Source organism: Pseudochaenichthys georgianus, chromosome 10 (genome assembly GCF_902827115.2).
Source record: "Pseudochaenichthys georgianus chromosome 10, fPseGeo1.2, whole genome shotgun sequence".
Taxonomy (NCBI): domain Eukaryota; kingdom Metazoa; phylum Chordata; class Actinopteri; order Perciformes; family Channichthyidae; genus Pseudochaenichthys; species Pseudochaenichthys georgianus.
Window position 1 is genome coordinate 5,122,651 of NC_047512.1, and position 27,191 is coordinate 5,149,841.

A 27,191-nucleotide genomic window follows, 5' to 3' on the forward strand; every position below is an offset into this window, starting at 1 on the left:
ACAGTTTGACCGAAAAGCAAACTGAAAGCTACCATGTATTAATGCAGCACTTTTTAAAACAAAAGGATATCGTTATTGTGGACAATACAGAATAACACTCATATTGATCAGTTTTAGTTGCAGCTTTTTATTTAGTAAAGCGAAAACAGCTGGAATAAAATCCAACTAAGAAAAGATGAAGTACATTTTTACATGGAAGTAGGCAAAAAATTCAAACTGTAGAACATGGAAAAATCTCTCTTATACAAACCTCAGTAAAATACTGGTCAAAGTGCTAGTGCATAAGGAGAAAGAGCTGTCACAATACTGACATGTTTTTTTGGCAATACTAACGTCACATCCCATAAATCCATTGTCAAGTTACCAGAAAGGAAAAACAGAGCAATATATTTCACATCTTTAAAACACATACACACAATATGACAGTTATCAAACGTTGTAAAGGCAATACCTGTAGGCCTACAGTGATTATTGTTGTGTGATTTGTAGGTAGTTAAGTAAAAAACCTCTATGATAGAAAACAGCTGTAAAGGATTAACTCAGATTGAGGGCCCAGTGGAACCAGCATTTAAAATGACAGTGAAAAAACTGAGAACATTATTTGGTGGCTAACAGTGCTAATATCTAAAGAAACAAAGCTAGCTAAAAGATCCAAAATGGTGGAAGCTATCAAATATGCTGAATCACTTAGTAAAATGTGCCATTAGCTGTAGAATTAAATCCAGTTGTCTGACAGGAGATGTCTATATTTAAACTGATTGTCTGGTTTATGACTGAGCTAGCTAGCTTGTTAGCTAAAACCCAGCTAACATTGTGAGCTATTTTAGCTTAATCATGCCAGATTGATAATGGCAAGTTAATGTATTGGTAAGCTAACAGGCTAACAGTACACTGCCAAATAGCGCGCTAAGAGCTAACTGCATCAGCAAACCCTAGTGCTATCTACTTTGTAAGGACACACAAATACATTTTGCTCAGTTATTTTCTGGTGTGACAGCATTAATATAGTCGAGAGCCATGTTAGCAGCCCCAATAGGACTTAAGGCTTAAAACACCTACCCAAACAAAGTTGTTTGATGGGTAAAACAACACTGTCATTATAAGATTTCCAAAAGAAGAGCTGGAAACTAAATTTAACTCAAGGTGTGCTTGAGCTGAAATGTGCACTCAATGCTAACATGCTAAAGATTAACAAGCATTTGACCAACTAATGGATGTTAACAAGGTGGTATTTAGCATCTCATCTTTAGTCTGCAATGTTTCGTAGCAACAAAAAAAAAAAATCCCCAAATCAGGGGGTTTCTACATTTGCGAGAATTCATCGCTGGAGCAAGACACACATTTAAAGATAACACAAATCTAAAGTTATCATGAGGTTTCATTAAGAACAGTACTTATTTTACTAAATAACAAAACAGTACATTGTGTGCTTACAGGGTTAAACACTTTAAGCCCAATGCTAACATGCTAACGGTAGCTTGCTAAAAGTAACATGCTTCCAGGTAGAAGTATTTTAGCAAGTTCATATCCTAAATGAGCAAATCTCAAGGTACAGGAAATCTCACAGGGTTAAGTCACTGAGGTATGCAGTATGGGTTATAACATGTAGAATGAATCAATAACAAAATGAGGTTTGTTGAGAAAATGTTTGATTATGAGTCTCATAAAACAATTTTAAATCCCCAAAATAAATCAGCTCCTGAATACCACATATATACACTTGACACTGAAAGTGAAGTGGTGTCTTCCCTTAACAGTAGCAATGCTAACTTTACATTACAATGCATCAGCCGAGTACAGCAACATCAATTTGTGATAAAGTTGGGACACAAATTAAAAAGCAAAAGCAAGGCACAAACCGGAAATGAGTAAAAGGAAGTGACTACGATAAAAGAGAAATGATTTGGCATCTGGTTTGAAGAAAACTAAGAAAATCCCAGATGATAGAAGTCGCTGGGGGAGCGTTACAGTTCAGCTTAGTTTGTTGACAAGTGTGTGAATCCACAAGGTGTACTTGAACTGTAAAAGGAAATCCAGGAATATCGATTGAACTTTTTTAACATTTTGAGTTACTTTATATGGTTCGCAAACTTTCCCAAAGTCAACACAAAGATGTGAATAGACACACATTTGGGTACATTCTGGAAAGCCTATGAGCTCTACAGTGTTAGCCCATAATAGTCTATATCTGTGTATACACCCTGGACTATTTACGCTTTAAACAATACTGTTGCTGCCGTACTTATACCTAAATGATGTGACTTGAATGGAGCAGCTACATTCTCAGGTTAGCCTTGATGTCCCAAACTCCATTCACAAAACAAGCATTTTAAAAGTAGTTGGCTTTTTGTCTTCTGACAAAGCATGAATTCAGACTTTTTACAAATTGGTATCATTATGGAGTCATTTCAGATAAATGCATGATTATTTGGGGTTTAAAATAATCTAATTATACTGCAATAAGACACAAATGTTCTTTGCATTTCGTGTAGAAACAGCATTAAAACGTCCTTGTTCGAATGCAGAGGGAAACGTGATAGGGTATACTATGAATCACTTGTTGTGTTTGATTATGAGGATCTCCAGGATGCTTATTGACACCTTAAAGTCCTCATCACAACATCCTTGAAAGGACACTAAGCTCTGCTCTGAGTATCCGAACGGCCCGATTAAACCGTTCCCAAAGCACTGACTTCACCAACGTCCAGTTTGTGCCAGAGTGACTGTCCGAACGCACCTGTAGGTAACGCACCTGTAGGTAACTCACCTGTAGGTAACACACCTGTCCGTCATCCTGTAGCAGCGGAGTTCAGCCGACAGACAGGAAGACTCCGGCACACAGCTCGCGCATCATTGTAAAAATAACTAAATATTTGTATTATGAAAAGTTCACATCCCTGCTTCTTGAAGGAACACCCGGGGATCATCTGGGTGCAATTTCCTGCATCATGACGGGCAGGTGCATGCTGGGACACGAGTCTCTGTGCCTCAGTTTGAACATGAGCTGCTCTTTCTCCTGAGAAAGGTTCTGGTTAATCACCGCCTGCCTCTCCAGCGCCACCTTCAGGTCCTGCTGCTCCTTTGATAGCTGCCTGCAAGACAGAAAAGAGGGATTACTGAAAGATGTATTTATTTCCTTGCAGCATGTTGTACTACGGATAAATAATAGAATATAAATATACAAATATAAATAAACTAATAGGCGAATACATTTATTAATATAGTGGTACAAATACAAATTGAAACACAAATAGTTTCACCATTTTTATATTTAATATCTGATTTAAATAGTTTGAACTAGTGACGCGTCCTACAACCCAGAAGTAAGCTTCTTCCGGTTCCTTCGACAAAAACCGACGCAATTTCTCCATAGGATTTTGACAAATAGCTGGAAATAAGGTCTGTGGTTGACACACATTGAAGAGACGGATCACGTTTTGTTCAGCCGGATAATCTCCACATGTCTACTCTACTTTTATAATTTTGTAATCGTAAATCTAGTCGCCAGAAGCTAAATGCTAACGTTATGCTATAAAGGAACTACAGCAGGGTCGCTGCTTCAACGTCACGCCGACTTGAGATCCATATTCAAACATACAGATTCTAAATGGTACAAGAAGAAGCTCACTGTGGCACTCTATTCAAATAAACGAATTAATGTGTGTATAAAAAGGCATGTTTTTAAAACAGGATTGAACCATCTTTAGTTGTTTTGGTGCAGGTGTCTGTTGTCCTGCAGGGGGCGCCAAATGAATACATAATTTATTATTGCACAAAGAAAAACTCAAATAAAGCAGCAGCAAACAGGAAAAGCATTCACACAAAGACAATAAAACACATATTTAAATATATCCATTTATAATTATTACTACTTACTGCATGAAGGTCTGGCAGTTGTCTATCCGGACCCTCAGGTCCTCGTTCTGCTGCAGGACGAGGATGATCTGATCCTCCAGAGACAGATTCTTCTCCACCTGAACATCAAGATGAAGGAGGAGGAGGAGGAGGAGGAGGAGGAGGAGGAGGAGGAGGAGGAGGAGGAGGAGGAGGAGGAGGGAAGAAGAAGAAGATTATATTGATTATTATCTACATTTGTTTTACAATAATTGTAATGAGGGCAGAACAAATAAATTGTATTCACATTGTCACTTTTCATATAAAACTACCTTTCCCAGACTTTAAAAAAACAAAATGCAAAAAACTAAGAAGTGTGGTAGTTTAGTTAAATCTGAAAAGATAATCGTTAAATATTTTTGATTAATGATTAATCATAAAAAAAGTGATTGATCATGCAAACAAAGTCTGAACAAGCAAATATAGAGATTTGTCTCTGTTCTATTTAATATTGAAGTGAATATCTCTGGGCTTCAGACTGACAAAACAAGTCCTTTAAAGGGGACCTATCATGCAAAATGCACTTTTTGATGTCCTATATACATCCACATGTGTCCCCGGTGTGTCGGGGAACTCACGCAGCGTCAGAAAATAAAACCCTCTCTCTTTTCCTCCGTACCCAAATCTCTAAAAACGGGGAACAACGGAGCTGATCCAGATTTGCGTCCGATATCACGTAATATCTGAAATGTGGACCCACGGCCCAATCAGAAACGCTGCTATCAGAAACAATGCCCGACTGTTTTGGACTGTTATGGTCGGTGTTTACATTAGCATCGCTAACACTCAGAGCTAACCTGTGCTGGAGAGCATGTGTGTGAAGAAGCAGGAAGTAGAAAGGAACTCACCTTGTGGTATAACCGGCAAGAGAGAAAGCCTTTGAGCTCCAGACTGTTTCAGATCCTTGATAATCCATGATATGGAGTTTCATCACGGCAGCATTTAGTTTAGACGGTAGCTGCCGGGTCCCGCATGAGCTCAGACCCTTCCTTTTTCATATTTTTTTAAATCAATTTTCTTTTCTTTTTTTTAAAGCTTTATACCAAAATCAGCACTTTTGAAACAGGAAGTAAAATCGAGGACATGAGGCATGGCTAGAATGGGTGATCTGTTTGGTATTTTGAGCAAAACACTTCATAGAAATGTTTTTTATATATTTCTATTATCCGAGACCTATGCTATTGCCTAATAATAGCACGATAGGTGACCTTTAAAATAAATAATGAATCAATAACAAATAAGCATTCCTCGTGAGGGATAGCTTCACTATATTTCCCTACCAGATCTTCCATCTGCAGCAGCTTCCGGCTCTGCTCCTGCACGCGCTCGCTCTTCATCTCAATCACAAACAGCAGAGACTCCTGCTCGGACTCCCAGAATGCACCGGGGCTGCCATGGGCCTGGAGGGTATTGATAAAGTACACGAAGGACAACACAGTTACGCTTTATAGAAGTAATTCATGTAGTTATTAAATGATATGCATTTATATTTATTAAGCAGCTTTTAAAGTGTCCATTAATTAGATCATGTGTAAATACGAAAAATGCAAATCAATTAATTGTTATATAATGTCTAATTGAATTGATTAATTACATATTTTTTAAATACATAATTTGTCACAAAGTTTAATATTTAAAAAAGATGATTTAATGTTCATTTAATTATATTTGTTTATACATCTAAAATATTATTTTACCATCTTTATATACTTTAATAAATTGCAGGCGTGTTTTGTCCAGCAGGTGGCGCCACTTTAATGCATTATTTATCATTGCAGAGAGAGTCTGTTCACAAAAACAACATATACAAAACTAAATTAAATAAATATTTAAACATCTTAGATAGTTTAATAAAAACCTGTCGATGTTCTGGTGCAAGACATTACACACTTTAACTCTCTGCTGCGATTATTTAAAACCTTTGTAGTTGTATCCTTTGCATATGTAAAAACTACAACAAAGATGGCGTCCCACCTGAATGTTCCTCTGCAGGTCCTTCTTGAACGTGGACTGGTCGACCCTCCTCCTCAGCTCGTTGTAAACATGCAGGTCTGCAGAAAGCTGCTCCACTTGACCCTGCAGTCACGGAGGAAGTCAAATACAATATAATGATAATAAAGAATGTTTCAGCTGCAGAGCGAGACACACAGCAGGCTACAGGTACAGGCGTGAAATGCATCTAAAAGAGAGAACATATATATTAAAGTTAGATTTAAAAGGTATTTCCTTTTACCTTGAGGACGCTTTCTGCAGCCTGAAATGTTTCTGTCAGTTCAGTTTTCTCTTCTTCGTGTTTCTTCTGCAGCTCTGCAGTAAAACAACAAAACACATTTGAATTTAGCTGATTTTCTATGCATTTATTTTTATTAGCAGCTTTTTAGTTTTCAGGGTCCAAGCAGGAATCCTGAAGTCACATGTAAGACCTTTCAAGACCTTTTTTAAGACCCTTTCCATACATTTTAAGACCTCATCGCCACTTGGAGTTTTAACCGGTTACCTTGGCGACACACTTTACCTCACATTGACTATATACAGTATTGATTGGTCTGCTGCTCTGAGGTTTCCATTGTTCTGAATGAGAGATGAACCTCTTACATGTGAACGTTTTGTGGAAGAAACGTAACAGATATCTGTGAAATTTCAAAACGTGAAGCATGTCAAGGAAGTTGAGTATCTGAAGTGTAGTTTTTGTGTAGTTTCGGGTACATAATGTGGCCTTTTTGGCAGTTTAACTGGGAGGAGAAGCGCTGCAAAATGAGTCGGCGGAATAATAAACTTTTCGTACGTAGAATAAAATAAACTACACAGAATCACACTACACACCTACGCAATGATTACATTCAGGCAGACTGAAGAACACAACCTCTTTGGACACTTTATATACTTATTGAAAAGAAGCTACAAAATGTAATACCTTGGAAAATGCCGTTTCATACGTTTTAAGACCCTTAATTTTGGGTAATTTGATTGATCAACTTTTAATACTTTTTAAGACCCCGCGGACGCCCTGGTTTTAATTAATATTAATATTATTTGTTTAATGTCTTGTATTTGTTTTTCCCGTTGTGAAGAACTTTGTGAAATCGGACGTCAGACCCTCGGGATGGGGTTATTCCAGCATCTGTTCATTGCACGTAAAAAGTGTATAAAATGAAAACATAAAATGACTGTTACCTTTCACGTGCCTCTCGTGTTCCTCAGATGCAGTTTTATTTTTCTGTTGGTGCAGAACGTTTAAACCCGCCACCGCCTCCGTCTTCACCTGAAGAGACGAGTTTCAGATTAAAAGATAAGACTCAGGAAGGAAACGAGGACGTCATGATGTACTCTGTGGGAAAACTTAAACGGGCCCTGTTCTGCTCTCTGTGGTTTCCCTTTCCTGTAGTGTGATATACAGGTGTGTGCGTGAAGGCGGCTGTGGCTCAGTGGGTAGAGTATAGACATTTGTATTCATTGGGATGAACCCCTTGAGATCTCGTTTTCAAGAGGGTCCGGACAATAGCAACAACTTACAGACGTACATAAACAGAAAGACAAAAAGCGAAACATGACACACGAGACAAACCACAGTCTGTTTAGTGAAATTCAAGCAATGCCTACAATCATTACAATTTGAGACAGTCGAGCAAATCAGTTTCATTAATAACAGTTTCATCAATATCAGTTATAACAAGTGCAGACCCGTCGAAATTGAGATGATACTGCATGTTTAAACAAACCCAATGAAGCAAGAGATCTAATGGCAGCAGTAAAGTATTCCAGTCGGTTGGGGCGTTGAACATGAACGCTCTTCTGCCAATCCATTTTTTTGCAGAGGGGACAGAGAAATAAATCTGAACTGAATGTCTGACTTGATGATTTGACGAGTAGGGTACAAAATACTGCTTTAAATAAGGGGGATAGTTAAGATAAATGCATTTAAATATCAGCTGAAGCCGATGTTGTGTCTTCTTACATTTAAAGAAGGCCATTTAAGTAGCAGGTTCGAGCCCCACTGCAGTCAGCATGTCGTTGTGTCCCTGAGACCACAGTATGCCCACAGTATGGAGTATGTAAGTCGCTTTGGATAAAAGCGTCTAACGAGTGACATGTATGTACTGTAATGTGTGCATGTGAATGGTCTGCAGAGGCCAACATCGCCGTGTTCCCTCAGTAGGGACACCTGCAGACGGTTTGTTTTATTAATAAATCAGTAACCAGAGACGTAATGCCGCACAGCTGCCGTCTACAAATACACCTCTGGCTGGCTTTCTGCCCCAGAAGCAGATTTTCCACTTCTTCTGCCAAATATATCGTAACACTGCGTTTATATTGAGCTTTAGAGGGAAGGTACCTCAGTGAAGTAAGGTATGTGTACAACCTTTGACTACCTTGTGCATCACCATGGAAACATTCCTCCATAATAAACATAACAGCAAAAAAACCTTGTTGATAATTCAATAAATGCATGTTAACATCTTATTTAGTCTTTTATTGTTGGTATTATGTTTCTGACTTGTATGTATTTACCGATATAGTCCTCAAGTAAAGTTAATTGTTATGTTTCATACTGGGTAAAAAAAAAATCACATTTAAATACGTAATATTTATGTTTCGTGTACATCTCTTTAAATGACTGTCATATATTATCCACTGTATTGTATTTTAACATTTGTGGGAGCTACTGTACACTGTCATAAAGTCATGCCATACACAAGGAGACAGTGCTGTCTTTCCAAGTTGAATTTTGTTAACACTGCTCAAAAAAAATAAAATGCATAAAAATCCCTGTTTGTGTCTCAGTCTACAAACAACAATAGGGTTTTTTGTTGTCAGAATAAATGTCCCTGTATCGAGTTTCTGTCATTATTAAAGTTGTATCCTCACCTTATCGAGGATGCTCAGCACGAGGGAGCACACCTCCTCGTCGGCGTGCTCCCTCAGAAGCGCCGCCGTCTCCGGGTTCCCATCGGCCTCCTTCAGAATCCTCAGCTGCCAATCAAATCGCTCAAGCTGCTTCTGAAGGCCAACATCCGGATCAGCTGACGCACGTGAACCTGCAAGATACACAGAGGTGGGAAGTAGTTGAGTACAAATACTAAGTACATTTTCTGGTACATTTTTCTTTTTACTTTCACTTCTTATATGTTGAACCCAAATACCTGTACTTTCTACTTCTTACATGTTGAACTCAAATACCTGTACTTTCTACTTCTCACATGTTGAACTCAAATACCTGTACTTTCTACTTCTTACATGTTGAACTCAAATACATGTACTTTCTACTTCTTACATGTTGAACCCAAATACCTGTACTTTCTACTTCTTACATGTTGAACTCAAATACCTGTACTTTCTACTTCTTACATGTTGAACTCAAATACATGTACTTTCTACTTCTTACATGTTGAACCCAAATACCTGTACTTTCTACTTCTTACATGTTGAACCCAAATACCTGTACTTTCTACTTCTTACATGTTGAACACAAATACATGTACTTTCTACTTCTCACATGTTGAACACAAATACCTGTACTTTCTACTTCTCACATGTTGAACCCAAATACCTGTACTTTCTACTTCTTACATGTTGAACTCAAATACCTGTACTTTCTACTTCTCACATGTTGAACACAAATACCTGTACTTTCTACTTCTCTCATGTTGAACACAAATACCTGTACTTTCTACTTCTTACATGTTGAACACAAATACCTGTACTTTCTACTTCTTACATGTTGAACTCAAATACCTGTACTTTCTACTTCTCACATGTTGAACTCAAATACCTGTACTTTCTACTTCTTACATGTTGAACCCAAATACCTGTACTTTCTACTTCTTACATGTTGAACCCAAATACCTGTACTTTCTACTTCTTACATGTTGAACACAAATACCTGTACTTTCTACTTCTTACATGTTGAACTCAAATACCTGTACTTTCTACTTCTTACATGTTGAACACAAATACCTGTACTTTCTACTTCTTACATGTTGAACTCAAATACCTGTACTTTCTACTTCTTACATGTTGAACTCAAATACCTGTACTTTCTACTTCTTACATGTTGAACTCAAATACCTGTACTTTCTACTTCTCACATGTTGAACTCAAATACTTGTACTTTCTACTTCTCTCATTTCCCAAACAGCTGGTTCCTTTAGTCTGAATGTGTGTTGGTGCGTGATCATTATTCTTTAGAGTCGCTGCGTGCCTATTGGTTGGAACACGATCCGTGTATCCATCACTTCCTGGTCTTCTCTAAAGAAGAGGGACCGATGGAAACGTTGTCATGTTGCCGTTGGTCACCATGGAAACATTCATTAGCTAACAACGACATTATTGTTCTATTAATATAAAGGGAGGTCAGGTACTCTTTAAAACAGCTGCTAGTTATGGGTACTTTTTACTGAAGTACATTTCAAAGCCTCTTTACTTTGACTTGAGTAAAGAAGTTTAGTCACTACTTCTACTTTCACCAGAGTATTTCTAAACACGAGTATCTGTACTTCTACTTGAGTAAAGGATGTGTGTACTTTTGCCACCTCTGCAGATAAATAACACATAGTATGAATAATAACAACTCACCTTGGTGGCTACATCTCTGTAAATGTTATATTATTTTTATACTCAGACTTTTGATAATTCCTTATGCTGATAGTTTTGGACATATTGAATTAAAGGAATACTTCTAAAATCTGCACAGCTCAGTCCGTTCTATAAGAGAATATTGAACGTATTTTGAATCCTCAGAACTCAAGAACTTTAGTGAGGGTTAAAAAAAAACACTCAACGCTCAGGAAGTGTTTCTGTTATCTAATTTGTACCTATCAATACACACACACACACACACACACACACACACACACACACACACACACACACACACACACACACACACACACACACACACACACACACACACACACACACACACACACACACACACACACACACACACACACACACACACACACACACACACACACACACACACACACACACACACACACACACACACACACACACACACACACACACACACACACACACACACACACACACACACACACACACACACACACACACACACACACACACACACACACACACACACACACGTCTTGGAATGACCTTCAATCAAGCCTCAAACTGAGGGCACTTGTCCCGATAGCATGTTTTAGATTGAAGTTGTCTGAGGTCCTTACCACCAGCTGCTCTTGCAGAAATAAATAGTGCACCTTTCTTACCGTCCTAATGTGCACAATGTAGCGACTGCTTTTCGTCTTTTGTTTTCTTAGTTATGTTCTCTGTATTTGATATGTTTGTGTAACGGTGCTGCCTTCTCGGCCAGGTCGGCATTATCTGGTTAAATAAAGGTTTAAAAAAATTAAATAACGCTCTCTCTCTCTCGCACACACAGTTCCTCTCTCACACGACCACCAGTTATTTTACAAACATCTTCCTGAAGTTTTACGAGTTTCTGTTTCCCAGTGTTCTCCGCTGTCTAACATCTGCACAGCCGTGACTCACAGGAAGAGGACGACACTCATTTTAATTAACGGGTTAAATGTGCTCCTAAACGAGTCACAGCAGATGTTTGTCTCACTTACAGAAACTATAAAAACACAGCATTATAACACCTTTAGTCTTCTGGATTTCTCGCACAGCTCAGAGTTTAGGGATCTAACGACTCTCTAAACTCACATATGACAGAAAAACAATGAATTTGATCTTTATTTGGACATTTTGTTCTAAAGTTAGAATCAAAATTGTCTGGAAATGTCCGTAAAATTCCTGGTTTTTAATTGAAATATGCTGTAAATTGCAGTTGATGTAAAATAACTACATTATTTTTGGGTATTTTGTCATGTTTTTTAATAAATATAAAATATATATATTTATGTTTTTTTTTTACCGAGTTTTCCTTTTGATTTTGTATCTTTGAGAATATAAAAAAATAAAATAATGTATGTCTTATCTTCTCCCTAAATTTAGGATTTGTTTTAGATGTATTTCTGAGATATGATATATTTTTGCCACATTTTTGAATATTTTAATTAATATAAAGATATAGCGTACTTTTCGGACTATAAGCCGCGACTTTTTTCCCCATTTATTTTGTACAGCCAACGGCCACTAGGGAACCTCCTAAATCTATGGGTTTTACAGGTAAAATTAACCACCTTTAACTCTATGGGCTCTATGACCAGTCCGCGCCCGCCACCTTGAAGCGACGGGCTCCAGCAGGAAAAGCTGGAGGTAGTGTGCCAAAGTAAAAGTGGAACCGAGAGACAGAACGAGAGCAAGACAGACGGACAATTTAGCTGCTGCGGCTTATATGCAGGTGCGCTTTATAGTCCGAAAAGTACGGTAGTCAGATATTTTAAAGGGGACCTATCATGCAAAATTGATGTCTTGTATACATCAACATGTGTCCCCGGTGTGTCAGGGAACTCACACAGGGTCAGAAAATAAAAGCCTCTCTCTTTTCCTCCGTACCCAAATCTCTAAAAACGGGTGAACAACGGAGCAGATCCAGATTTGCGTCCGATATGACGTAATATCTGAAATGTGGACCCACGGCCCAATCAGAAACGTTGCTATCAGAAACAATGCCCGACTGTTTTGGACGTAATATGGTCGGTGTTTACATTAGCATCGCTAACACTCAGAGCTAACCTGTACTGGAGAGCATGTGTGTGAAGAAGCAGGAAGTAGAAAGGATCTCACCTTGTGGTATAACCGGCAAGAGAGAAAGCCTTTGATCTCCAGACTGTTTCAGAGAGAATCCTTAATAATCCATGATATGGCGTTTCATCACGGCAGCATTTAGTTTAGACGGTAGCTGCCGGATCCCGCATGAGCTCAGACCCCTCCTTTTTTATTTTATTTTTAAAGCTTTATACCCAAATCAGCACTTTTGAAACAGGAAGTGAAACAGAGGGATATGAGGCATGGCTAGAATGGGTGATCTGTTTGGTATTTTGAGAAAAACACTTCATAGACATGTTTTTTATATATCTGAGACCTGTGCTATTGCCTAATAATAGCATGATAGGTCCACTTTAATATATTTGATATTATTATTACATGCCAATTATTCTATATAATGCTTTTAATAAAATATATCCAATTTTTATTCTAGAGGAGTCGGGTTTCGAGTACATGCAATTGTTTGTATCCTCAATTCTGTCAGTTATGGATATCTTTATCAGCATTGTTGTGGTTTCCGTGTGATTTTACAGTTTGGATGTTTTTCCTTAATTCTTTGGAGTGTTTTTCTATATTTTGTGTTTTTTTCCAGTTCTTGTTCCCCTCTCACCTGCGACATCTCGGCGTCTCTGCTTCTGTTTCTGGTTCTTCTCTCCCGACTTGCCTTTGCTTTTCTTCTGATAACGACAGGAAGAGGAAAGTTTCAGTGACGGCATCGACACAAAAACAGCAGATGGAAAGAAAGTGTAAAAACACGGCTGGGAAAAAGCCTTGTTTGGTTAAAGTCAGAAAACACTTGGCTGTATTCATTATAATGGATTCATTGTTAAATGTTCTTTACAATGTCCACAAACTATAATTTATATTCAATTGGCTTCTGTTGTCCAATCATCAGACAAACACAAACATATTTTTACATTAAGTATTTTAATTCAGAAGCTGTAAACAGTACATTTGGGACATTTATCCGGCAATTAATTGATATAATGAATTGCTCTGGAGACAGTTGGACTTCTATTTGTAGTTTTAATTCAAATATATGAAACAAGCCATTTATATGTTGTTAGTTTTGCCAAATTCATCATTATTTTCTGTGTTTTATTATTCTGTTAACTGTGGGGGCTTGGTAGAAAAACCAAAAATAAACAAGAGGGAGTCATTTTTATTTAAAGAATTTAATTACAATATAAAATATTCCTTTAAAAGCTGGGATAATATTGTTTTCTGAGCTCAGTCTCCACACACTGGAGGGAACGCATCCCTTATAATAATAGAGATAATATGAAGTGCGTCAGGAACACAAAGCAGGGGGTTTACTGGAACACCTAATCAGATTGTTCCCACCACTTAGAAAAGACGTCAACTGTGAACATGTTAACGTGACAAATAAATAAAGTCTAACAATAAGTAAAAAAAGATAATTTGACGTAAAAATAAGAATGAATTATGAGAAGCTGACAGAATTAAGAGAGGAACCATAAAGAAACCATTGAAAATTAACTAAAATGTAACTATTTTCTAAAATTCAAACATGAAGGACAGAAATACTTAAATGTGACTCAAAATAAAGGATTTTACATAAATCATCTGTAAATGTTGCACTTATCTGCAAAATACTTCCTCTTCCATTCAAATATATTGAATATTTCCTATCGTTGTAAATTAAAGTATTTTATTGTAAAAAGATTGCATAATTTTACTGTCATTTAGTTTGATTTTGAAATATATATTTCTTGTACAGATTATTTTTCTTTTTTACAATATGTTAACTAATCTTTAAAATGTCCGTTTTGATGTCTCATGTGTTTAGCCATCCAACAGAGTAATTCCCTGTACGACTAAACCAACTTGTAAATAATCATTATTTTCTGACCCTCGTTAGTTTCCACATTAACGACGCTGCAGATTTCCCTCGTTAATTTCTCCTCTTGCATAACCCGCTCGAGCTGCTCACAAACAAAAGGACTCTGTTTTCTCTCTTCTGGGAGAACAGCAGCTCCGTCGCCTCGCTGCGTCTACACAACTATTTATCATGTCTTAAATAATATTTATCAGCAGTTTGCATAATTAATTAATATTTAAAGGATGTTTCAGAACCCAAAGTAAGTCCTGGAGCGGCAACAACAATCATTTAACTATTAAAGACGAATGCGATCATTATTTGGTAATTAATAATGTAAGCTTGAGGAGACACACACACACACACACACACACACACACACACACACACACACACACACACACACACACACACACACACACACACACACACACACACACACACACACACACACACACACACACACACACACACACACACACACACACACACACACACACACACACACACACACACACACACACACACACACACACACACACACACACACACACACACACACACACACACACACAGTACAGGTCATGTAACACACACACAGACACACTCATATACACAGAAACACACACACAAAGAGTTACACACATAAATATTTACAGTATTGCGGCTCACACACCCTCGCATTACTCAAGCAGTGAGGTCAGACACACACACACACACACACACACACACACACACACACACACACACACACACACACACACACACACACACACACACACACACACACACACACACACACACACACACACACACACACACACACACACACACACACACACACACACACACACACACACACACACACACACACACACACACACACACACACACACACACACACACACACACACACACACACACACACGAGCTGTATACTCTTAGATGTGGATCTTTAGATGTTTGTATCTAAAGGAGGAGGAGGAGGAGGAGGAGGAGGAGGAGGAGGAGGAGGAGCATATGTTCCTGCAGGCGTTGCTTTTTAAAAGAAACACCATAAATCACAGGCTCTGCTCCGTTTGTGTCGCGGGGAGAGGTCGCTCTTCCTTCAGAGCGGAGAGAAAACACGTCGGTATTAGATTAGAGTTCCCAGTTCAAATGAAAATGGTTCAAGTTGTTAACGTCACACAGAAGCAGCTTTAAGGTTCAGCTGTTTTGAGACGAATCAGTGAATTTAAATCCTGATACAAGCTGACTGGAGGAAACTAAACAAAAGCTACGACAACATCCGATTGTTTTAACCAACATTAGGAGAACACGTCAACATGTTAACTGGCAATATTGTTGACGATTAAAGCTTAAAAATGTAGTTAAAAAACAGAAATTGGCATAAGAATAATAATAATAGGAATAAATTAAGTAGTGTTAGTAACAACTAAAAATTGACTAAAATGTAATGACTTTCCTAATACTTAAAGACTTTGAAAATGATGAAGGATATACATGTATTAATTGTGATTCAAACTAAACATTTTGAATACATCTAAATGGTCTTTTTTATGCTAGATACTTGCCCTTTAATCTTTTGAACTCCTAACAAATCAACATGATGATTAAAGCAAGATATCTTACTTGTTTTGGGACAAATTAGTCAATTAAAATCCTGATAAATCAACATAATGATTAAATCAAAGGTCAGACATCATGCAGCCGAAATGTGCAGGATGCTGATTCAGACATTGGGTTATCAGACTCGGTCTCAGTGTTTAGAGATGACCTCTGACCTCTGCAAATCCAGCCAAACAGGAAGAACATCATTTGACTGTATCAGTGTTCGGTAGGGTCATTAAAGGTATAACAAGAAAAAAGGACTTCAATGTTTGGAGCTTGGAGCTACGGCAATAATCAAATCAAAAACTCAAATAAAAATTGAAAATGTTCAATAAAATCTTTGATATTCTCTGACACGGTTTTGTCTAAACTGGGTGCCCTCTTCCCAAAACATAGATGTTCCTATAAAATGTTAAAGTGATGCCAGAAAACCATATTTCTGTTAGCAGAAATCACGTGGTGAGACATGGGGTGCTTTGGACTAAACAACCGTAAACATGGCCTTTGCCAAGTCGAACACATTCAAATCATGTCAGAAAAAGACCGGAAAAAAAGGTATACGAGTGATTTTAGTAACTATCGTGTTAGCTAACCTAGCCTACCAGCTAGCTATATAAAAGTAGTTCTGGAGGCATTAGGCGCTTTCACACCGGAGTACTTTTCACAGGAATAGTTCCGATAGTTCCTGGGATTTTGCGTTCACACCAAAAAGATCTGGAACTAGAACTTAGTTAGTTTTCTCCCTGCTAGAGAGGTGGTACTTTCCTGGGGAGGAAAAGGTTCCAATTTCTGATTGGCTGGGCAAATTGCAAACCACACCCCGTAAAACTCCGAAAAGTTTTGTGAAGCCGCCATTTTATTTGCTCGCATTAGCATTATTAGCATTAGCCCGCGTTGGGCTAATGCTAATAATGCTAATGCGAGCAACGGAGAGAGACTAACTTATGGCAACACAAAATGAAACGTGGGAACGGTGGAGTGATGAGGAGGTGTCTGCACTTTGGGTGGCAGTATACGCCGTGAAGTTGTTTGCGGCCTGCCAGTAAACCCAAAGCAGAAGAAGAAGAAGAAGTGACGTCAGCGGCTTCATTTGCGTAATCCTCCCTCAGGGACTTATTCCGGTGTGAACGCGATCTACTAAATAGTTCAGGAACTAAAGATTCCCGGGGAACTAAGTTCTGGGAACTTTTATTGGGAAAAGTACTTGGTGGGAAAGCGCCTATTCATATAGCTAATAAGTGAACGGTTCGTCGTTATCGCTGTTATTTAGCCAAAAAAGTACAGCTAACAGCTAACGTTCACTAACCTTCCTGCAGATATAATCAACGTTAGCATACTGGTTTCTGTGAGGAAGTTATCACTTCCTCCTGTAGTTTATAATGCAGTGAAATATCTGGATTCATTCTCACCAAGAACTACATTATTTGAAGCGTTATAATAAACGTTTTCTCCAACACGTACTTTAACTGAATAGAGCTCGAACGCACCATTATGTTGCTCTATGGAACTGTTGTTAGCATTAGCGCTGTGCCAAAAATGTACAAAAATGACTTTAATCTAAGAGAATATTAGATAAAGGTTTTCATCAAATCAACATTTATTTATTTTTGTAAATGTCTGAGTTTGTGCTCGTAAATACATGACAATTATTAATGGATGGACATTCTGGTAATGCTATGCTTAGAAAAAGGAAGTCACGCTGAATCTAAAATATATTTTTCGTGTGTGTGTGTGTGTTCACATTCACCGAGTTATAGCTCTGAGAAGAAGTGTGATTTCTGCCTGTTGAAAGTTAAAAACACACTGGTGGAAACTTCTCTACTACAGATGTCTTTTAAATTAATTAAACATATTCTTTACGGCAGCCTTTTATGTACCATACTGTTGACATGTTTCTGTTCGACAGTAATGACTGTTTTCCTCCTCTGAAAAACCACATCACAACTAAATAAAGTGGAATAAAAATAAACCTACTAGGACATTTATTACTTTGACCTCAAAGCTCGAACACATGGCCGTGTTTCTTTCTTTCGTGTCTCAGCTACATGATAAAATGTGGGTGTTTGAAAATTAGAGAAGAAATATCCTGAAGGAGGTTAAACTCACACGAGGAGACGAGGAGCGTCTTTAATTTCCCTTCAACGTGTTAAATATCTCACGTTTAAACTGAATCGGCCTCTTCTTCTGGAGGAAGAACGCACACTTTTTGAAATCAAAGTCAATGTTTTTTTTAAACACGTTTTTAAGACCTCGACAGAGAAAATGTTACGGCCCGTCCACACGGCGGCGTGCGTTGAAGCTTCAACGCTTCTGCCCATTCACTTTAAATGGGGTGACTTCACGCTTTGCCGAACTGCATTGTGGGAGCGTTGCCACGCGTTGCTCGCTTCAAAAGTTGAGTAATGTTCAACTTTTGAAGCTTTGACGGAAGCGTCAGCCAATCAAATCATATGCCAGTACAAGCTCTAGCCAATCAAACCACGTGCTTGCGTGTCCGGGGCGCGAGATTCATGTGATTGGTTGTTGGTCGAGTTTCAGACACGCCGCTGTGTGGACGCTGCGTTAGTGTTTTTTCACAGACAAACGAATGCACATTATGGCAGCGCTTTACGTTAGAAAATATTATCAGGGCATTTTTGGGGATAGTTTTATACCCATATATATATATAATATATGTATACTGTATTCCTTAAAATAGATACAATTGTGTTAAAAAGGGCGGTTTTTAAAGGTTTTTGTTGTGTTTTTAACATCGATCGTGCAAGAAAAGGTATACAAAAAGAGATTGTCTGATTTCAAACTTTCTTTTGTGATATATAAGTTTCCAATATTGTCAGAAACTCTATGCTTTTATCAAATAACAACCATCAAACATAACATCATGGAGCAAAACGATAATACTTATAAAATCATAGTTATTAAATGTGATATTTAAACAACTATTTCCCATTAATTTAATTTAATTTAATTAATTAAATTTATTTTAATGTGACTGATTATTACCATTTGTTGTTTAAAGGCTTATTTAAGTTCCCTAAAGCTCAGGTTATGAGAGAAAGGCAGGTGTTGGTGTATTTCCTGAAGTGTAAACAAGGACTTAGTAAGTGAAATAACTAATATCACTTAGTACATTTAGAGCAATGTCTCTGTGTTGTTGATCAATGATCAATAGTATGACATGTTGTCAGAGGACAGCGGGGGATGTTTTGTTCAAAGTTCACGATCCACCAGCTGCAGGAAGTGGTTTCTGAGTAACGGTGTTCAACAGGGGGGGGGTTTGGGGCCCTTTTTACTTTTTTTTGTGTTGTTGATGACGCTGCAGACTTATTGCACAAAGACAGAGGAGACTGCTGTACTCAAATACAGCAACATCTGTCAGAAGATGCTGTTTCGTTTAGGCTCTTAAATACAGAGGCCCATCTTTTCTCTTTGACATTTTAAATATAATATATATAATTTGCACATGTTTACTCACTGCAGATGCATCACACTGGCAGACTTAAGAACAACAAAGTGATGTTTACTTTCTGCCATGGAAACACAGACAAAGAGTGACTGGAAAAGCTAAATAACATTCAAATAGAAAGTCACAAGAAGGACTTGAGGCTGAAGGATCAGAAATCATCACATGAGGCCGTATGCTAATGCAGGCATTTTATGTTGGAGAAGAAAAATATGTGTGGTCTATAAAATGACCACGCTGATGAGGAATAGTAGTAGAAGTAGCACATATTTAAAATAAGCAGCTCGAAACAAATATTTTGTGGTATTTCTGCTTTCAATTATACGGTAATATCTAAAGTTTCGGTTAGCCATCAGGCTTTGTTGTGATTGGTCAACCGCTTAGAGATGTCCCGCCTAACCCTAACCCACATACAATTTGTTGGAACGCTAGCCAATAGAAGCGCATGTGTTATGTAGTGATGTCACTATGTTCAGGAAGTAAACAAAGGAGTCCAATAGCTGCGTTATAGGCAGGGGGGGGTGTGCAGGAGAGAAACTCTCTCTGAAGGGAAAACATGGATTTAAGCCTTTGCAGACCATTTACATGCACTAAAACTCCTATAACACACTACAGAAAGAGAAAAGCCCCAAAAGTATATATTGTTGCAGCCCAGAGCTCAGAGAATCCAACAACGTTCCTTTTTGTTGGTGTGTTTTAAACTACACAACTGTCATTCAATTGGCATAGCCTTCTAAGAAATGTAAGTTCCTATTTATAACGTTTAGTTCCTCCTTTGATGGGGTTTTAAAAAGGAAACTAATGTGTCAGCTACAGTGAGACTGTTTTACTGCAAACACCAAAAAGATCAGACAAACATAACTCCATTCAATCTTCTCAGGTTTGAACCTTGAACTGCAGCCGACTCATATTTTGGGAACACTTTCCTCACACTGCTGTTTTTAAGGTATTCGTGTTTTAAAAAATCTTTCGACTCAGATATAAACTTTGTGCAGGTCTGTCAGGAGGCATGAAGAGCCCCCCCCCCCCCCCCCCCGACAGACCATCTGCTGGAGAGATAACTGCAGAGTCTGGAGGTGAGAAACGACCTGAGGCAACACGAGAAACTGTGAAGGTCCTCAGGTTCAAATACACAGACACCAAGACTCTGGGGGTTGCGTTTAGTCCTAAAGGTCTTACAGCAACTTTTTCATATTTTGTTGATGGTATAAGAGACTGATTTGGGTTGTCATTCGTGCTGCAATGGAAATTAGAATTTTAAACTGTTGATCTTTATATTTCAATATATATTACAGTTGGATTTTTTTTTTTTTAAGAGTTTTTTAGCTTTTTTCCCAAATCTATGAGCAATAATATTTGGATATTTTTCATATATTTTATTCATATTTTTCAGTCATTTTTTAAATAATATTCAGATATTTTATTCATATTTTCCAGGCTTTTATTTTGTTATAATAATTGGATATTTTCAATAATTGTTTTACAGGTTTTCTTACCAGACATGTTTAAAAAAAATTCTTTGAGTGTGGGGTCGCAAGTAACGGTACGTCCACACAGCAGCTTTTCAAAAATCTTGAAAATCTTGGAGCTGGGCGTGTCTGACAGCTTGGGGATTTTTTGCGAGCAACGCGACCAACAACCAATCACATGAATCTCCCGCCCCCGACATACAAAGCAAAAAACCCCGGGGATTTTATGCGAGCAATATGTATATATATATATATAAACTCCCCAAACAGGCGAAACCTACCAGTTTCCCCCACTGTCTCTGCCGCCTCCCTCCATGCCTGGTTCCTCCGGTTTGGATCCCGTTAATAGTTCTGGTCGTAAAGAACCGGGTGATTTGCTACCGTAATTTCTCGTTTGGAAGATGAGGAAATGAACTGCGGTCTGGCTCTCCCTGCTTACACGCGGTTTGATTGGCTTGCGCTTCTACCGTCAGATTTGCCTAAACGTGTTTGATTGGCTGGCGCTTCCAGCTCAGCTTCAAAAGTTGAACATTGCTCAACTTTTGAATCCTGGAGATCCTGGACATCCTGGAAATCTTCGCTTCGCTCCCCCACAATGCAGTTCGGCGAAAAGTGAGGCAAAGTGACGTCATCCCCACTCAAAGTCAATGGGCAGAGAAGCGTTGGAAGCGGTGGAAGATTCTTCTGAAGCTGCTGTGTGGACGTACCGTAAGAATAAAAAAATTGTAATATTATTTAACAACATTTAAAAAAATACGCAGACTGATAGTTTGAGGTTACATGAAATGACGAGTGAAGCCATCAGTGTGTTGTTTATCTGCAGCAGCTCAGACTCTGAGCCGCTAAATCCATTTCTATTCTGAGATAATCAAAAGCTTCACTGGACTGCAGCTTATGCAACAGTGTCTACAATTGGTTTCTAAACTGGTTTCAAACATCTCCATTTATTCCAGCAGGAAGGTGACGAACGATGCTTTCCCTTTAGGGTTTACTAGAGTTCCCAGAATTCCTTTCAATACGCTTCATCCGGCTTTATGGAGAGAATGACAGCAAAACAACAGATAACTCAAATGAGAGCTGCAATAAAAGAGTCAAGATTGTGAGACGATGTTGATGACGTCACTTTAAGTTTGTTTCTTTACGTTGCTAGTCCTTTTGATATTTTATAGGTGACGTTGTTTCTTTTTGTAACTTTCCGGTTTTGTTCCTCAAGTTATTTTACATTTACCGTTTCTTGATTCAACTTTAGGTAACAATAAGTAATGTTTTTGAAACTTTACGTTACTTCAAGTTAAATATTGTTCATTTATATGACTTTAAGTTTCTTTAAGTTCCCTTTTTGTTTCTTAACGTAGTGTTTTTCCCCCCCTTAGTTTAAGTTACCTTTCTTTTCTTAATATAACTAAAGGTTTCATTGAGTTACGTTTTGGTTACTTAAGTTTCGTTATTTATGTTAGCATTTAATTTCTTAATGTTAGTTGATGTTACACGATATAAAAGGATGATATTGCTCAGCTCAGACCTTGTATTGGGATGAAGTAGCTTGTCATTTTAAAATAGGTTGTAAAAGTCGCTTATTTATTGTTTCTACTCACGAGCCAAAAAAAAGTGATGAAAGGTTTGTCAGAATATTCTGAATATAGGATTTACAAATGTTGATATCAGCAAAACATAGGTTAGGTAAATGTATTCAGTTAGTTAGGCTAAAATAATAATTGTATTTAATTATTAAGAACCACAGCCCCCCCCCCCCCCCCCCCCCCCCACAGGTCCTTGGATAGGAAACTACTGACCCCCATGGAGCCTCCGCTGCTTCGTCACTTTCTATCAATAACCAGAGAGACAACAGCTGCCAGACTATCACCCTCTGTGGGAACCATTAATTCAACCCTACAGACACAACAATACAGCAACACACTACACAAACTACAGCAACACACTACACAAACTACAGCAACACACTACACAAACTACAGCAACACACTACACAAACTACAGCACTGCACAACACTACACAAACTACAGCAACACACTACACAAACTATAGCAACACACTACATAAACTACAGCAACACACTACACAAACTACAGCAACACACTACACAAACTACAGCAACACACTACACAAACTACAGCAACACACTACACAAACTACAGCAACACACTACACAAACTACAGCAACACACTACACAAACTACAGCAACACACTACACAAACTACAGCAACACACTACACAAACTACAGCACAACACTACACAAACTACAGCACTGCACAACACTACACAAACTACAGCAAAAAACTACACAAACTACAGCAAAACACTACACAAACTACAGCAAACACTACACAAACTAAAGCAAACACTACACAAACTACAGCAACACACTACACAAACTACAGCAACACACTACACAAACTACAGCAACACACTACACAAACTACAGCAACACACTACACAAACTATAGCAACACACTACATAAACTACAGCAACACACTACACAAACTACAGTAACACACTACACAAACTACAGCAACACACTACACAAACTACAGCAACACACTACACAAACTACAGCAACACACTACACAAATTACAGCAAAACACTACACAAACTACAGCAACACACTACACGAACTATAGCACAACACTACACAAACTACAGCAACACACTACACAAACTACAGAAACACACTACACAAACTACAGCAACACACTACACAAACTACAGCAACACACTACAAAAACTACAGCACAACACTACACAAACTACAGCAAAGACTACAACTAACACTACTAGTGATGCTCCGACCGCCAATTTTGGGGCCGAATCAGTATCGCCATTCCGATCGAGTGGGCGGGGCCTATGGGGATCTTCCATTGAAAGTGATGTTTAAAACTCAGTTAATGGGGATCGTTCACTGGAGCTTCCATAAACAACAACCAACATAATTATTATATTCAAATGAAGTACATTTTTCAAGTTTACATTAACTTTAGCTCACTGATCCAGTAATGAGTGACCCGGCCTGTTTTTGGTTGCGTTTCCACTTGGCATAGTTCCGGCTAGCGGGTACTATTTCACAGTTTTTCTGGCCCCATAAAATCGAGGTTCTTCCCGGGCCAACTACCAGGCTGAGTCGGGCTGAGTATGCTAAACTAGAGAGAGAATCGCTAGCAAGGGGGCTACAACTACAACACGATGAACATATTTGACCGTGATTTAATTGTAATACACGTTTCAAAATGATGCCGGAGTAACAACATTCTGATACCGGTTAGTAAAAACTAGTGTCGTCGACGCGTCGACTTCAAAATATCGTCGACGACATATTTCCTCGTCGACGCGTCGCTACACACACGTGGGTGTGTAAACAAAGCAACAAGCCGTTCGCAATCGCACTTCAAACACAATGGAGACTGAAACGGCTACCAACTCCTCCTCACAGGATTGCGCACGAAGCCCTCAAACGAAAACATCTCGCCCTAGGTCTTCAAAAGCATGGGAATATTTTAAAGTTAGTCCAAAACGCAAAGATATTGTCATTTGCAGTCTTTGCCAAATGGAGTTGGCATATCACAAAAGCACAACGGCTATGTTGGAACATTTAAAGCGGCAGCTAGCTGTGGTGGCTACCATTAGCAGCTAGCATTTGCTCTCCGATTTTTACATACAAATGGAATTATGGATTATAAATTCAATATTTTTTTAATACATAGACGTTAAAAACCTATGGATTAACCGATTCAGCCGCGTTTTTTCTCGTTTTAATGCCATTGAACACGTCTTTTGATCAGATTGACAGCTACGGTGGTGAGACGATCTCCCTAGAAACTCTGTAAAGGTACGTGTTGTGATGACTGTATTTGCTTCCCCTGTCGCGAGTCCGGATCACTCAGTGATGATACTATATACCTACATAATCTGTGGAGTCTCAGCTTTAATCGGATATCTTGTATGTGCAGCTACGATAAGTAATAAGGGTACTTTTATCTTGAGTTCTGTGCCAATGTCCGTTAGCATTTTTCGCTCATGGGTCATTTAGATGCTTCTTATGAGACTTGTGTTTTGTTTTGGTAAACATGGTGTGTATCGTCAATTAGCTGAGATTATTTCCGTTAATCTGGTATAACACATTAATAGTTTGTTAAATATTAAGATCCCCTGAGACACAGTATCGTGAAAAAAAAAAATTACGTTTTTTTTACATTACGTTTTTTATGAATTGAACAACAGAAAAATAATCGTTAGATTAGTCGACTAATCGATCAAATAATCGCCCGATTAATCGTTTTCGAAATAATCGTTTCCCCCCAGCACTAGTAAAAACCATGAATTAATGCTTTGACAAGTCTGCAGACAGACGGCAGGCGAACAACCCTTTTAAAATGTGTGTTTTCTGAATGGAGATCGGCTAAGCTAACGCAGTATATGCTCCGACCGTCCACACTCACAACAACGGCCTATAGAGACATAAATAAACCAGCGACTGTATTCTCCATGACACAGGCAGTCTGTGGTTTGTACTTGTTTAACTTGTGTCTAGTTTCTGAACAGATATGAGGAGCTGTGAGCTCTGAGGGCTAACCGCTAACGGCTGATGTTGGTTTTCTGTGGTTCTCATTGAAGATGACGTCACGGCTCCGTCTACACTGCATTACTATAGTTACTGCTCCAGCTACTAAACTGTAATGGAAACGCAGCATAAAGTGAGCCTGGCCTAACAAGGCCTAACGATGCCTAGCCATACAGAGCGAGGCCCTGTAGTGGAAATGCGTCATTAGTGTGTGTTTTGCTCCGCTCTCCGGTCCGTCACAGCGGGAGGAGCTGCAGGATTTCTGGATTTCGGCGGCCGATCGATCGGAGCATCCATAAACACTACACAAACTACAGTAACACTACAACAAACACTTTACAGACTACCGACAAAACACTGAAAACTACTGCAAAAAACTACTAAACAACTCATTTGATTTCACAATATAGTCTATACGGTATAAACTCTCTGTTGAGCAGGGTTAGGGTTAACTCACTTTGAGGTATTATATGAGAATAATAGGTGTGATTAAAGCAATAAAGCAACATATATTTCTTTACATTTATAAAATGACAACTTATATAAAATAATGGTAAACTGGAGTAAAATATGGGGGAAATGCAAAGGGAAAATAATTTAAAACATTTTGTTTTAGATACAATCATTTAAACTATTTTGAATTAATATGATTTTGTTTTAAATAAATGAAATAAATACAATGAATTATTACTTAAAAATAAAAAATATACAAAAATATTATTTGTATTATTTTGCAATGTATTGATAGTTTCAGTTTCATTCTCAGCCTAACATAAATAAAAGGTAAATACATGCAAAAATACATTAAGTGTTTAAATAAGAAATAAATTAAAAAGAAAATTAAATGAAATCAATAATAATTAAGCAAATTAAAAAAACTGAGATATTGTGAAACGTTTTTTTAATCAATTAAAAATAAATGACTGCATTCACTCATTGTTTTAGAGATACAAATGTGTCATTAAACTCGTAAAATAATTTAGCTTGAAGTGGGAACATTTGACAGAAAGTGGTCATAGTAGGATCTTTTAAAATGGGTTTAAAAAATCAAAAGGTGCATTTAAGTGTGTATAAATCACTGCAAACTGGTCAAAACACATTGATCAAAAGAGGTCTGTTTTAGGGACACAGAAGGAGTGTTAAACGGGTTATAAAGTGCATCATAGTGTAGCACTTTTTAAATACATCAAGTGTGTCCATCTTTCTCAAAGCACCGTGGGAAAATATTCAAACACGATGCCAGATTGGAAACAGATGTTCAGAAAAGGAAGGAGAAACGTCCTCGGTGTTTTTACCGCAATTTCTTTCTTCTACGAGCACAAAATAAAAAAAGAAGCCATAAATAAATACAAAATAAAAGGAATTAAATACACTTTTAATGGTCCTTGGAGATTATTCCCGGCACGTTGTGTGTCCTGCTGCCGCCTGCTAATCACCTCCCCTCCTCCGGAACAAAGTGAACTTTTACCGGGACTTTGAGTGTTTTTTACCCGGGTTTTAGTGGTGTTTGTGCAGGGTTTTCGCTCACCGTGCTGTGGCTGCAGCCCATTCCTCCTCCTCCCGGTCCTCCGAGCTGTCGGTTAGAAGCAGCTCCGCTTCTTCTGTTGACAACTTTCAAACACGGAAAAAAACCCAA

General features: G+C 38.2%; 1 protein-coding gene across 1 annotated transcript; it reads right to left on the bottom strand.

Annotated features, from left to right (window-relative positions):
* Positions 1–107: 107 nt before the first annotated feature.
* Positions 108–27,191, bottom strand: ccdc69 (coiled-coil domain containing 69). The gene is made up of 9 exons (XM_034093142.2): positions 27,084–27,191; positions 13,205–13,271; positions 8,761–8,930; positions 7,069–7,156; positions 6,128–6,201; positions 5,869–5,970; positions 5,175–5,294; positions 3,877–3,974; positions 108–3,092 (listed from the first exon to the last, which is right to left on the bottom strand). Exons 1-9 carry the CDS (start codon positions 27,102–27,104, stop codon positions 2,924–2,926), a joined length of 909 nt encoding a protein of 302 aa, XP_033949033.1. The 5' UTR covers positions 27,105–27,191; the 3' UTR covers positions 108–2,923.